General features: G+C 41.5%; 1 protein-coding gene across 4 annotated transcripts in view; it reads left to right on the forward strand.

Annotated features, from left to right (window-relative positions):
- LOC130208980 (copine-9-like) overlaps window positions 1-15,761 on the forward strand; it is a 154,047-nt gene that overhangs the window by 128,398 nt on the left and 9,888 nt on the right. For all 4 annotated transcript variants that reach the window (XM_056438456.1, XM_056438454.1, XM_056438453.1 and 1 more), the window contains 3 exons: window positions 5,792-5,919; window positions 13,653-13,755; window positions 15,181-15,238. In XM_056438456.1, the coding sequence (XP_056294431.1) occupies window positions 5,792-5,919; window positions 13,653-13,755; window positions 15,181-15,238 (289 nt within the window). The remainder of the gene's footprint in view (window positions 1-5,791; window positions 5,920-13,652; window positions 13,756-15,180; window positions 15,239-15,761) is intronic.

Consider the following 15,761-nt stretch of genomic DNA (forward strand, 5'->3'; position numbering starts at 1 on the left):
TCATGTGTCTCTACAATTTTTGTGACGCAATATCTCAAGACCACTTGGAGCAATTTCTTTAAATTCTGACACAAACGTCCACCTGTCCTCTTCTTTAATACAGCATGATGTTCATTTCGTAAATGATGGTCCACTAAGAGTCATATAGACCTTAAAGCAGAGTATACTTCAGGGTGGGCGTAGTATGAGTGACAGGTCACTACCACTACCGGAACCACATACAGTGTTTTTACATCACTCATTCCCAGTCTAAATATGGTCACTTCCAATCACTGGTTGCAAAAAGCCAAGATGCCAAACTTGAGGCATCAAAACAGTCATATAGACCATAAAGGAGGGTATGCTTTAGGCTAGGGCTACCTTCTGTTAGGTGTTATGAACCCTCAGCTCTACTCAGTCTCTTTTATGAGAAATATCTGACAAGTCGACGGACACGGTTATCTCTAGCTAGATGGTAAAAAGAGTGAATTCAGTTCGCTGCAATCAATTAGCAGCTGAAGAGCCAGGTCATTTTCCCAAATGTAAAATTAACATTCAACAGGGTAGTCAAGATAAATCTGGTTTCTCTTAAATACATGTTATACCCCGAGGCTTGATTACTAATCATGCAAAGTGGTCAACTACCCTGGGAGCCTCAAACCTTAGGGCAAATTATAGTTTTTTTCCAGCGCATACTTCTAAATATGTTTGCTTAATCAAATTACTTGTGGGCGACTGTAGCTCAGTGGTAGAGCAGAGTTGTTCTTCAATCAGAGGATCAGTGGTTCGATATCCAGCTTCACTAGACCATGTCGATGTGTCCTTGGGCAAGATACTTAACCCTGAATTGCTCCCGAAGCAGTTCTGCGGTGTATGAATATTGGTAAGAATCCTGATGGGCAGGTGGCCCCTTGAATGTTAACCTCTCCCATCAGTGTATGAATGGGTGTGACTGGGTGAGTGATAACAAGTCATGTTAAAGTAAAGTAGCTCGAGCTGCAACAACGAATCGATTACATCGATAAAATAGTTGGCAACGAATTTCCTTAGCGATTGATTGTGTCGCACGATTATTACACCACTCAAGAAATCGCGGAGATAATTGAGAATAAAAAAGTTGAGTTGAGTGCAGAGCGGAGGTAGAGGCCAAAGACCAGGATGCTGAGATGCAAAGCCAATCAGCGTCGAGACGCTCCGCCGTTGGTGAATCTAACTGGCTGCTGCTGCTCTAGTAGCGCTGGAAGCGGCAGTTATTCAGACGTAGTCTGTTTGAGCGTACGGGTGATGTCATGAACCCAAACACGAGGGCGTTAGATGTTCTGACGTTTGTGGGATATCCACAACAAGTATAACGTAGTGGTTCATTCTTCCGTGATGGATGGCGGAAATGAACCAAGAAGCAAATTAACAGTGATAAGCCACGCCTCCTCATCGAAGTGAATGACGCAATTAAACCACACATAGTCGGGCGAGTAAACTCAATCGTTGTCAGTTTTGTTTTTGAATAACGTGTTGAAAATGTATGTTTAAAAAAAAAAATCCGATTCATCAATTAGTTGAAAAATTAATCAACAGATTAATCGATTATTAAAATAATTGTGAGTTGCAGCCCTAAAAGCAGCTCTCTAGTGGGGCAATATGGTACTACAAGCTCCTTAAGATATGATGGAGCATCACCAATTAAGGCTTTGTAGGTGAGGAGAGTTTAAAAAGTGATTCTTGATTTTACAGGGAGCCAATGCATGAAAAAATGCAGTCCTTAAGATTTGCTTCATAGAGTCCCGATCAAAGATAGCGCTGAGATTCTTTACAGTATAGTGTTGGATGCCAGGGCAATGCCATCTCCAGGAACCACATCACCAGATAATTGATGTCTGAGGTGTTCTGGGCCAAGTAAAAGTAACTCACTTCAACCACTCAAACTAAATCCTATTTTTAAAATCTTTTCATTAAACAACGTATTTAAGGCATGGTTGTATTGTCTAAAGGGCCCTTCAACTATTTCTTCTTTGTTTCTATACAATCAAAGCCATATTTAGACAAAGCATAGGTTGTTCAGCCTACGCTACTGTGAGCTACTGTGCGTTTCCTTTTAGCTATAGTTCCCTCTGGTAAACAGAAATGTGCAAAACTTTTACTGTGAAAGGTATGAACAAAAGGAGTGGATCTGGTCTGCGCTGCCTCTGTCAAGATTAAAGGAAGTGATGAAGTTTGCTGTCAGGTCGTTTTGAATATGTCCGTATTGCTTAACGTGATCGGTTAATGCCTTTATTCTCGCGCTTGAAAGCTCAGGAAACACACAGTAACATATATATATACTGTATATATTGACGCAATCACACAAAGAAATCCCACTCCCACGGTTTGTAAAAGCCTTTCTTCTTAGATTTCAATCGACTGTCTCCCTGGACAGTAACTTCAGAGGAAGCGAGGAGAAAAGAGGGTGAGAGATTGATATTAAAAAAAGGACTGCATGATGAGATTAGTCTCTTTAAGAAAACGATATTATGTTCAGATCCTCTCACATGGATGTAAATATCTCAATGACACGCCTCAGGTCTTTCATTAGTGGGCCGGAGGATTTTTTCTTCCCTTCTCTGACCTGAAACTGTCGTTTTCAATCAGGTTTGTCAAATCCCATGATCTTCCTGGCTCCCACCCAGTCAGAACTTAGTGGTGGGCGAGAATATCGGCATTTGGCTCGTCTAGATTCATCACTCATGACTTTGCTGCTTTCCACATGAGCGGCCGCTCAATCAGCTTTCCAAATTAGAGTTCACCCCGGCGTGACAAATCTCGGCGGCGAGTCATGCTAAGGCAACTCTAATGAGCAATCTGTTGTTCGGAAACCGGCGCGTCTAGAGTTCATCAAATGTAAACTTACGGTACCTTGGCGTAGGACGGATCCTCAGAAAACAGAACACAACATGTGCAGAAGTATACTGTTTATAGCCATAAAGTAAGAAGGTGAAGCAGCACTTTATATATTAACTCCTAATAAAGAACGTTAAATGGCTCTCCCTCACAAGGACAGTAGTTCCAATATGTGTTATATTAGAGTTACATTTTCTCTGCTAGGGCTGTGTCTTTTGATACTTTAATAAAGTCCATAATATAAAAAATTAAAAAATTAGAAAAGGATTTTGGAGGGTAGATAACAGTTTTTAGTTTTTACTTGTGGTTTTGTATGTATTTTATTCTATTTGATAATAATTAGAAAAGGATTTTGTTGGGGAGATAACAGTTTTTTGTTTTTACTTGTGGTTTTGTATGTATTTTATTCTATTTGAATGTGTTGTACTATCTGGACCTTGAGTCTGTAATAAAAGTTTGATTGATTGATTGATTAAAAACAGAAAGCCACAACGAGTGAACCCTCTTTTTGAAAAAGAGAAGATGATTGGCCTTCAACCGCTGGCACATTGGGCTCGCTGCCAGAGAAAGTCGGACTGACGGTGTTTAAAAAACGATGCAAATAATAGAATGTGGTTGAAATCAGGTGACATGCAGCGGTGAATCATCTTCATGCCCTGTGGATGGAGGCGCGCTGTATTCACTTCATTCAGCACAGAAATGTTTCTCTGCAATCTGAATATCAGTAATACAAAGCAAAGAAATCCCACAGGGACCTCCACTGTGGTAAACAAACACATAAGCTGCCTCCGTTTCCCGCTGTGCAATAATTCCTTTCAAGCGGCGTCTGAAGTGCCGACGCAGTGGAAAATAATAAAATGCGGCGAATTAGGATTCCGACACTCTTTGTGAACGGTGGTGCGACAGCTCCTAACACAAAGAGAAAAAGAAGTACTTTGGTACCTGCTCCGTTATTTTTGAAATTCCTTTGAGTGATGGGGTTATGTGCCCTTTCTGTGGCCCCCAGGTTTATCACATGACATTTATAAAACAGAAACTTCTTGTTTGTCTCCATGAAAGTAAGAAAGCGTCTATGTGATCATGGAGGTTTCTTTATTCTTCAGAAGGACAGAGTGAAGCGTGTTTACAGATAAACCTGCAGCTTTTCAAAGCATCGTTGACCTCATTCTGGATTGAAACAGTTTTGTGTGGGTGAACGGATGGATCTGTGGTGTATTGTTCGAAACGCAGGGAGACACTAATGCGGGATTTGTATAAAAGAAGAGAAGGTGATGTGTCAATTCCTCCCTTTTTGGAGCTTGTTTTTCACTGCAGAAGAGGATCAGAGAGCTTCTCAGTGGTTCGACACACTCTTGTGTATAGTCTTAAGAGCTGACTTCCAGCAGAACGAAGCAGACGAGTGAAACTTGTATCAGACACAGAGGAGTCACAAGTGAAAATCCTCATGTAACTTGTGAGAATTCAAAGCACAGGTGCTTTTTGAACAACATCAACATCTATCCTGTATATTATTCTCTCATAGCATGTGACAGTTGTAAGCTAGTCTGTGAATTGGTCCTTTTTCTATAGGTATAAACTCTGATTGTCCACAAAATTAGGTCAACCTGAACAGCGAAGATATCTAGTTTTCAAAACAATTGGCAGCAACTCAATGCATAAGAGTATGGAGACACAATCACAAGGTTCAGTTACAGGTCCGCCAGCCCTATCCAACACATTTATTCTGATATGATAAGCTGTCATTATCTGTTACCATCAGATTTGTCTGAATTGGCGGATGGCTAGTGGTGCATTCAGACCAGATACAAACTTTTTTGCGTGGCGCAAAGTTAAAGGCGAGAATATGCGCCATTAGAAGTGAAATGGCAAATACGTCAGTTTTTCGGATTTTACTTTATATATTTCAACTCAAGTCTTATTGTCTGTCAGGGCTCTCAAGTAACTTGAGAGCCCTGTGTCTGTGGTCACCGATAACTCTACGATAGTACCTCACATTTATACAGAGGCCGGGCAAAGACTCGTGAATGTAAAAAACACCAACTGTCTGTGCTACAAACAGTAACGTCGCTGTGAATTATGCTGAGATGGCGCTATTTTGAGTGTTGATGTACGGGCTACAATGTTAGCATAGCATAGCAATATCAATCCAAACTCCATTGAGAAAACAACCATTTAAAAAGTGGTCTGCTTGGCATCTTGAGGACGGGCTTCACAAAGCGTGAATTCAGACTTGTATACTAATCCTCTTAATGGTGCAGTTATTACGACATCCATTTGATCCGTTTATTGGAGTTAAATCGCAGATTAATCTCTTCATTTCGGTTTGACACAGCTGTCGTCAGCTTGCCAATGTGTGGTTTGCTAGATACAGTGAATGGAGCTCTGCGGATGATGTTATTAAACCCAGACATGACGCCCTGTGGACATTTACAGAGCTGCTATAGTGGTTATTATATCCATTTGACGTTGGCGGTATCTACACGGACCATCTCCGGTCCGTCTGGACAATCCACCTTCGTCCACCTCAGGAACACCCAGGTGTGCAGAGCTGAGTTGACCTCGGCTCTGGAACGAGGGCATGTCTTTCCTTTAATATGCAGCCGATAAATCGGCAGCAACTGCATCATGTTGACATCGACCACAATCTCTCAGGAATGCTTTCAGCACCTTGTTGACTCCATGCCACAAATGATTCAGGTTGTTCTAGGGCAAGGTGTCGAGGACCCTACCTCGTACTAGAGAGATGTGACAGGCACATGCCAGTGGAGCTGTGGTTTGGCCTCAGCAAATACCATAAAATATATGAGATACTAGGCTGGGTCATGCTGTATTGAGAGATACTATTGATAACCTATTGAAAGGAATCCGTATTGGTTTCCTTTCAATAGGTTAGATGTACTTTTTTCTTCTTTTACGACTGACTTTTCTTTTCTTGCAGAACTTTAACACAGAAAACCCAAACTGTGTGGGCATCGAGGGGGTGCTGGAGGCTTACTTCCAGAGCCTGAGAACTGTTCAGCTGTACGGCCCGACCAACTTCGCTCCCGTCATCAACCAGGTGGCTCGGTGAGAGATTAACTGACCCGATACACACACACACACACACACACGCCAGTGTTTCCCCCACCATTCTGTCAGGGTGGCGGCCCGCCCCCCTGAAGTCTCCGCCCGCCACCCTGTAATTTTCTCTATAGCGCCAGATTACAGCAGAAGTAATTTAAGGTCCCTTTTCATAAAGAGCACGTCTTTGTTCTTTTATTAAACAAACTAAACAGCCGTCTGTTATTGATCGCATCTACACGACAGCATGTCATTTCTGTCTCTACGTGTCGCGTTAACACGTTTTTGTGTCTTGTTTCCGGTTTTATTTTGAAGTCCCTGTCTCTGGTGTCCTCTGTTTCCCTGCACTTCCTGTGATTGTCTGCCCTGTCCCTGATCGTTTCCACCTGTGTCTAATCACCTGCAGCTTCTCTGTGTATTTAAAACCTGTTTGTCTCATTCCCCAGTGTTGGTTTGTACTGTTTAGATTACTGGTGATCACGTGTTGTTGTAGACCTGTTGTGTTGTTTGATTCCTTGATTTAAGAAGAAGACTAAAGTTTCTTTGCAACGTTGTTGGCGTTTGTGTCCTGTGTCTCGGTGGCTACACACTGAAAGAGATACATCTTTTGTTTGTAATATATGTCACATTATCTCATAAACACACACAGGCACTCACATACACTCACACACCTGCACTCACGCTCATACATAATGTCACTCATACATCAAATCTGCACATTTCCATAAGTATGTGGATGCATGTGTCACTTACCCTGTGGCATCATGGGAAGGCAGCTGTTTATGTTTGCATATCATGAACACAAATAGAGAGAGGTGACTCGGTGGCAGGACGAAATAGACTCGCCGAGCAACTCGCAGGCACTGTCAGTCAATAATCCCTATTTTTGTGAAGAAATCGCTGCGTATATATTTGATGTATCCAGTCCTTCCAAATTATATATTTACATTCAATTTAAACTGTCCTATCTTTTCATTTACTCCCAATGTTCTTTACACACCCACCTTCCCTCTCAGAGGACTATTTACTCTTTAGGTTCCCGCACAACCATGAAGCTCATAATAAGTGGCTTAGAGAGTCCATCACAGTCAGCTCAAACTTCCCACGCTTTAATGAAAAGCCACAACTAGCAAGGGCTTTTTTTTTTACAGGCCCTCTGGTGTAAGTAGCCTCAGGGGTGCAAAGTCTATTCTCTGACCTTTCACTCAATACTTAACACAATTAGCGTTTGGGTTGTACTTTTTAAAGTTAGAAGCATCAATTTGGTGACACAGAGAAATGATGATGTCTATTTAAGTCTGTGCTCTAGTAAATAACTTTTATTATATTATAATCACTTTGATTGTATTTGGATTCTTAAAATGGTAATGGTTTATAAAACTAACCAAACCATCTAGTGATCTAGTCTATGCAACACTCTTATTACATTCTAGTTCTCCACATTATAATACACAACCTCAAATAAAAGATATTTTCAAATGCTATGTTGTACACCCATGCTAGAAACAGCATTGTGCCTCAGTTTTGGATTTCTTTGAACGTGGGGTTTAAATACCAATCATTTCGGTATATGGTTGAAATATTATATTTGAAATGTTATTTGGTATATTTTGTGGGCAGCTAAACAAAAACAAAAAAGTTATTTTATAAATGGTTCATTGTGTACAGATGACTTTGGAAAAATTACCAGATGCCGATAGACTTGTGTTAGACGCCTATTACAGAGTTAAAAGTTCCCTGTGGAGTCTATAGGAATTATAAGTATTTCTTATAATTAGGAACCTGTTAATACAGAGCTCCTGCTCATACAAGTACATCTCAGCCAGCGCTGAATAGTGTTGCTTCCAGCAGAAAGCTGTATTTAATTCCAGTGTTTTTGTTGGAGCAGGGTTTCGGACACAGAGGCACCCAGGAGGGCTCCCTATAGAGCATATCAGTGTCACCGTAAAGGTTAATGATACCCTGCTCTGTACAATATGCCAACTCCTTTGCATCACCTACACAGAGCCCTGGTGTTTTTTACTGCTGGGGGCTTTGACTCTTTCTCGAATTGCACATTGCAGTAACTCTGAATCTTAAATTTGAACTGCTTTAAAAGTTTTTTGTTTTGGAAAGGCGACAATTTATAATCATGTAAAAATCATTGTCATTGAACTCTGTGGGGCGACTGTGGCTCAGGAGTGGAGTGGTTTGTCCTTCAATCAGGGTACCAACCATTTAATCGCTGGCTATGCTAGTCCATACCGATGTGACCTTGAGCAAGACACTAAGCCTCAAATGGTTTCCTTAGCTGTGAGTCCTGATGGGCACATGGCCCCTTGCATGGTAGCCCCTCTCATCAGTGTATAAACGGCTGTGATTGATGACATGTAGCGCTTTGAGTGGTCGAAGGACTTGAAAAGCAAAAATCCATTTACCATGTTTTGTATCTGATCTATTCAAGTAAAACTATTCAGTTACATAATGAAATACTTCAACAGAAACGGTAATGATATGCACAGCAGGGGTGTTTGTAGGAATCAAAGAAATGGGGGGGGCTAAGCCCCAAGGGGAGTTGCAAGCTTGGGTATATTTGCACGCGCATTAAAAAAAAATTGTAACCCCAGATGTCCGTTATTTTCAATTGTGATTTTGCTCTGTAGTTTTGCTTGCATTAAGTATATGATAACAAAAAAAGTTATTTCTCGTATTTCGAATTCGCTCGTTCACACTCTCGCTCACTGGAGACAGTTTCTAACTGTTATTCCCTTTCATTTGCCTCAAGTAAACCTAAATGTAAGCAGGTAGCAATCGTTAACAACTACCGATATATTACATTATATATATAGTCACATTCTGTAACTACCTGGACTTACAAGTTCACTTTGTGCATCATTTACTTTGAGCTAAACTCCTATAGAGCGTATTCACTCACGTGACCACAACAAACTCTGGCGGTCATGTTGGGGTCCCACCACGGCATTGTTTTGCTTGTTTGTATGCCGCTCTTCCCTTAGAAATGACCATTATATCCTGAAGGAGACACGATTTCAGTTCAAAGCGGTGTGCCTTGTGATTATGGTGCTGTGCCTCATTGTTGGATGTGGGACTAATGATTCAGAATATGGGTTTATCAGCTCAACAAGACAGGCTATTACTTCAACTTGTCATGCATCTACTTCGGCTTCACTCGGCGTATGAGCGGTAGGACCGTTCTCATGTGTTTCTGTTGACACATCGGGTTGTGGGCACGTTTCCATTGACACACTCGTCAATAATCTCTTTTTGCTTTTTCCGCCGAGCGAAAATCAATGTTTCACTTGCGCAAAAGGAACTGTGGATGGAAACTTGGGAGGAAGCCATGAAAATGGCAACTCCGTCGAGCGATGTCTGCCTTTACTCTGTGATTCATTTCAAGGTAAAATAAAACACTGGCTCCATGGGAACAGCACTCAGCACGGCCAGCCAAACAGTCACTGCTGGTCCTGAAGGAGCTGGAAGCGGCTTCATCCAGACACTCGTCCTGGAGGCGGAGCTGTGCGACTACAGATCATATATGAACCCAGACACGGGGCGCTTGATGATCTGACATTTGTGGTATTTCCACAACAAGTATAACGCAGAAACAGTTGTTAATGTCCCATGGTCGATAGCGGAAATGAAAACTGTTTTACAGGAATGTGACCGGGCTATGTGCTGGTAACTAGGGGTAACTAGCGAATTAACCACAAAGTGTTGAGCGAGTAAAATCAGGTAAAAAAGCGTTGCGAATATTCAATTCCAACCGCTGAAATCTTTCTTTGGTCATGCAGAAGGACATGAGGTTGCTGGGCTCTCGCATAATCAAACAGCGGACACGATAGCCAGGTCAACTTCTTCTGACATTTAATAAGTGGGACCCCAAGATGGCGCGATTGAGATTCTGACGTCACGTGAATACGCTCTATAACCCTGGCTGTCGTTGAAGAGTGACAAAGCAGAGTGAGAAAGCCAGTGCAACAGCCTCTCCAAGGTCCTAGTGCCGGGGATTATATTGTTAAGTAGGATGATAGGCTATTGGATTGTTAAAGCCCCCCTAAAATAGGCCTAACGACGCACGTCCGTCGGACATAATCAGGTAATTATTTATTTCGATTTTTTTACTTTTTGTCATTTTGTTTTACACTTCACAAGTTTCCCCACAAAGCATCCAAACCTTATGCATCACACTTTATTTTATTTAAGGACTGTGCTTACAATAACATCAATAGGTGTGAATAAGTAATCAAACCTTCCTACCGAGCCGTGCAGCACGTCGTCATCCTTTGAGAACACAAATTAAATGTAACCAATACAACTATATTGGAGTACAGCCGGTGTTACATTTGTTTGTGGATTTTGGCTGGTTATTACCTGTTATTGTATTTTTAGTTCAACATGAATCCATAACATATTACGTCCCGTGTGATTGCGGTTACATACTAACATGGAGTGTAGCTTTACTTCCTGGCTCAGTGTACTCGCACTTGATCCTTGTTTTTTTTTCAAGTCTCCAGATAGTTTTTGCTTTCTGATCATCAAATGCTCCTTTTTTATTTTCATTTTGACGACTCCGTCTATCCTCACACTTCGCTTACTCTGACTCACTGTTTAGAGTAGCGCGAAAGACAAGGAAAGAGGAGGATGAAGAAGAAGATGCATGGTGATATCCATACATAAATATACATGGCTACCCGCAACAACTCTTGCTATTTACATTAACTTATTGGAACAAGGATCATATTTTCACAGCCAAAAAAAAGTACGCTGCTCCTCTCCAACAGCAAGTGTGTGTTTACACATATTGGGTTGTTTTTACTGCTTCTTTGGTCCAACTTTGTGTCTCTGTGCGCTTGTGTGTTGCTTAACGCCACAGTGTGTCTTTGTGGGCAGAAAAGCTGGACCGTTTATCTGTGACGGTTTCTAAAAATACTATTTATGTTTTAACTCGAAACATGAACACAATAAGTAAGACAGAAATAGACAAGCGTGTCTTCAAACATCATTATTTTCAAATTGTAACTGGACATTTTTTCACACCCCTATTGTAATTTGTGATGTGATTTATTTTGATTCCTTATCTTCTTATTCACTAAACACAAGCAATAAATCATTCTATAGTTTGACCAACACCACACTGGAATCGGTCAATATGTGACATAATAGCTTTGTGATGAAATTAGATAAATAACATGAATCTATATTTAGCTGTTGAACTGGAAAAAAAAAGAAGAAGCATAATCACAGTCGAAGGTTAGAACTCCGAAACATGATGACATCATCATGACTTAACTTCAATTCAATGTGTACACGGACTCCAGTACGTGGGTGTTGAGCCGCTGCAGCATTTTAGACAATCTGAAACCCGCACTGTGCAATAATTACGACTGAATATTGTACGACCTTTAAGAATTGTTTGCGAAAATCTCAGCATTAACACTGTCAAATAAATGCTTTTAACACATGCTTCCATCAGTCCATTATATCAGTTCTGGTACCGGCTTTATCGGTACATTTATTCAATTCAAGTACATTTTTAATTATGTTTATTTTATATAGCCCAATATCACAAATTATGAATTTCCCTCAGGCTTTACAATCTGTACACATATGACATCCTTGTCCGAGGGACTTATTCATGAGTTTAGGGAGCCTAACAATAGCAGGGATCAACGATCCTCCTTAGTTTGTTGTTTTGGAGGGTCTTTCTTTCCAGTAGAGCTGTCAAATATTCCTGTGCCTGAGGCATTTATAACAGAGGAACCACTCACATGAAGAGAAAGAAGGCACAACCAAATAAGCCGATGGCTCCTAAAGGACACCAGCGGGGACAGGGAGGATTGGAGATGTGTTTCTATTTCACCTGCTGACGCACTTCCCCAGTTCTGTTCTACAGAGACAGAGAGATAGAGGGTGGAAAAGAGAGAAAACATGAGGGACGGAGACAGGCATAAGGACAGACATGGAGGGAGAGGGAGAGATATTTTGCCTGCTCTCTGCCTCGGGCCAGACTGAGAGTGTGAGCCAATCAAACAGTGACCGTGTTTACATGCATTCAAATAACTGGCTTAGTCGGACTGAAATCGAATTATCCGTTTCATGTAAACACCTTTGTTCGACTATGTGCGGTCCGACTACCATCCGATTAACACCCCTGGATAACTCGATCCGATCCGGTTGATAATTCGACTATCGCGGCATGTAACGGTGAATTGGATTAGGAACTGGACTTTGCGTCTTTTGCGCATGCTTGAGATCCCGCCGCCCTCCTCCATCCCTCCCATGTCGTGACCCGGAAGTCGAAAGAGACGATAAATTGTCACTGCCGGGAGCCTGGCCGGCAGAAAAAAAACAAACAACGCTATGGAGAACACAAGAGCCACCACACATTTCTGGACAGAATATATGCTTAACCTTGCTCTCTGTTCGCCATCTTTCTCGAAATGTTGATGTTGTTGTTGTTGGTTGTTGATAGTGGTGAAGAGGTCAAGCGGAAATGGCTGTATCACCACGAGTTGTAATGAAAACAGCGCCGCCTATGGTATCGGATATGACATGCTTTCGGCCAATGATTCGAATTACTCACTGCCATGTATATTGGGATAATAGCAGATCCCCCAAAAGATAGCATAGTCCGACTAAAGCAAGATTCGAATTATACCATCATGTAAACGCACTGAGTGAGTCAGACAGCAGGTCTTCCTTCTCCCTGCTGGGATCCCCACATTACACACACACACACACACACACACACACACACACACACACACACCAGTGGAGAGCCAGACTACCACAGATGAATGCCGTTTTATGTGGACAAAATCATGAGACGCCTGTGCTGGCGGTGTGCATTAGTTTAACATGTCAATACACATACTGAACGACCTGCAGGAAGCCACCTGAGGTTCTGATGGTTGTACAATTACCTACAGAGCAAGAAGTACAGTCCATTCAACAGCTCAGAGGAATGGTATGGAGCCCACTTCTGTAATCAGAGAATCAGCAGGTAACACCGTCTGTTGAACCTTTGCAGGGTACAAATTCCCTGAGAATGATTCGAGCGAGAAGAAAAGTTCCTTTGAAACGTGATTGCACATTTCTTGGAACATTGTATTTAGATTGACATAAGCACCGGGGGACCAAACGCAGCCTGAGACGGTGGCCGCTGACGCATAGACCTCGCAGGGTCATTACTCAGTGGACCTACGCGTCGACTGGGGCGCTCTTATCTATGCACACTGTCTATATTTAATATTTTTATATTTAATTTAATTTGTCATTAGTATTGTGTATTGTGTATGCATATATGTTGTATAGATACATATATATTTTATTTTATATTTTACTTTGTATACTTCTTGTATACATCTTTATCTTTCATCCCTGTTTTTTATATTTTATTTTTTATTCTTGTGTGTTTGGTTTATTGGTGCTGCTACTGTTACGACAAATTTCCCCTTGGGGATTAATAAAGTACATATCTATCTATCTATCTATAGCAGGTATCAGTGTCCTTTTTAAATAAACTCCCAATGTAGGTTTAATGATCACCGTCAGGGGGATCATGAAATTGGTCTTGTGTGTGTGCGTGCTGACTCTGTGCTGAAGTGGGCATAAGAAACTCAGCGTGAGGAAGCTCAAAGTTAAGCAGAGGAATGCATCAAACGAAACAAATGTGTACTTTCTGTACGCACATAGATCAGTTCCCCTAACTTCTTTGTGCGTATTTGTTCTGATTGTAGGTGTGCTGCGGAGGTGACTGACGGCTCCCAGTACTTCGTGCTGCTGATGATCACAGATGGCGTCATCTCGGACATGGCTCAGACCAAAGAGGCCGTGGTCGATGTGAGTGGACACAACGCTGCACACAAAGCTCAGGCAGCTGTATGTGGGGACACCTCATGCATGAGTTCAGCATGAATTTAAATGAGCAAATAACACCGATAAGGACCATTCGTACATTATTTACCTGTGTTATGAAGAATCGTATCGTATGTTACAAAAGTAAGGTTTAAATAGAATGGTTTTAGAGGAGATGTTTGTTCAGTCGGGAGCAAACAACTGGATATTTGAGGCTTGGATTTTACTGCAGTTGAGTGACAGTTTCTGAAGTGATTTTTTCGATATAGATTGCTGGTTAACCCTGTAGGGACTGGGGTCTTTTTCTCAATTTGACCCAATTTCTTAAATTCACCTTTTAAAAGCACTTGCATATGACACATACCCATGTGTTCTACATCCAAAATGGCAGAACAATCTCAGCTCTCTATATAAAGAGGCACTAATGTCCTAAGGCACAAGTGAAAAGAGATATTATCTGCCTGATGGATTGTGGAGGTCTGGATCTTGGTCCTTACCTACTACCAACTATTCATACACTCTGTCATACTCATTGAATGTGTTGTAACTGTAATGATTCCTTCTGTACACATGACATCTATTGCATCTGTCCATCCTGGAGAAGGATCCTCCTCTGTTGCTCTCCTGAAGCTTTCTTCCCTTATTTCCCCCCGAAAGTTTTTTTTCTAAATGGGAGTTTTTCCTGATCCGATGTGAGGTCCTGGGTTAGGGATTTCCTATGTGTACAGATTATAAAGCCCTTTTAAGCAACATTTGTAATTTGTGATGTTGGGCTATATAAAATAAACTGAATTCAATTCAATTCAATTAATATGGCCCTAAAGCTGAAAATTGAAGTTCGTTTTACATGACTTCATCAACACTGTTCCCCAGTTTTTTTTATTATCCGTTAACCGTGGAGGCATGCGATGAAAACGGGAGGTTAATCCTAACTTAAAATAGATACTGCTATCGGTATGGAAACCACTCCAATGAGAGTTCTACGTTAATTTAATCTCCGATCATTCCATTACAAAACAGCACTAAAGTAAAAAAGTATAACATCTCATGATTTGCACATTGTGCATTGTGAGCAAGAGAACTGGAGCAATAAGAAACTCTGTTGTTGCAGAGATTGACATTTGAGCCCAGCCATGCCCACTCAAACTTTATTCCTCATATTTCCTGCATACGTCACAATGTCAGTAAAAAAAACACGTTCATTTTGTTGATGAACGGACAACCGAAGCAGAACAACAGACTCTTTGTGGCAAGACATGAAAAATGGTCCAAACATATTTTATTCTCATTGCAGCAAAGTCTACTCCAGCGCGTGTATATATTGGACATTCGAGCATGATATGCACAGTGTGTATTTATTTTGTGGGGGAACATTACATGGCTCACACCCCTCCTGCGCTGTCTCCACAGGCAGCCTCCCTACCCATGTCTATCATCATAGTAGGAGTGGGCCCTGCTGAGTTTGATGGTAAGTGTGTGTGTGTGTGTGTGTGTGTGTGTGTGTGTGTGTGTGTGTGTGTGGCGAATACATTTTAGAACGAAAGATAGAATACATTACAGATGTCATCACATGAGCCAAAAACAATCAAGGAGACATTTCTTGGTTTTGCCACTCATGTTGCTGCGTTGTGGAAATAATTCAGACACACGTGCACATGTCAATGTCAACCTCTCAAAGCTTCCACTACACAGACGTGTAAATCATCAATTCATCCCCCTCGCCCACCACCCATTACATGCCTGTGGTATCGTCAGTCATCCAGGAGACTGTGATAAGCCACGGACGAATAGAACATGTCAGCTGCAGTACTGCAAAAAAAGAAAAAAACACACAGGGGAGATCCGTGTGACCCCAGGGTCGTACTGTATACATGCACTACTAATGACCTTCGCATTGAAAATGCGGAAGGTAATGTTTTGATCGCCGTGTATTTATTTATTTGTATGCGAGTTACTCGCATAACTCAAAAAGTAATAAACCGAATTGCATG

This window comes from Pseudoliparis swirei, chromosome 18, assembly GCF_029220125.1.
Source record: "Pseudoliparis swirei isolate HS2019 ecotype Mariana Trench chromosome 18, NWPU_hadal_v1, whole genome shotgun sequence".
Classification (NCBI taxonomy): Eukaryota; Metazoa; Chordata; class Actinopteri; order Perciformes; family Liparidae; genus Pseudoliparis; species Pseudoliparis swirei.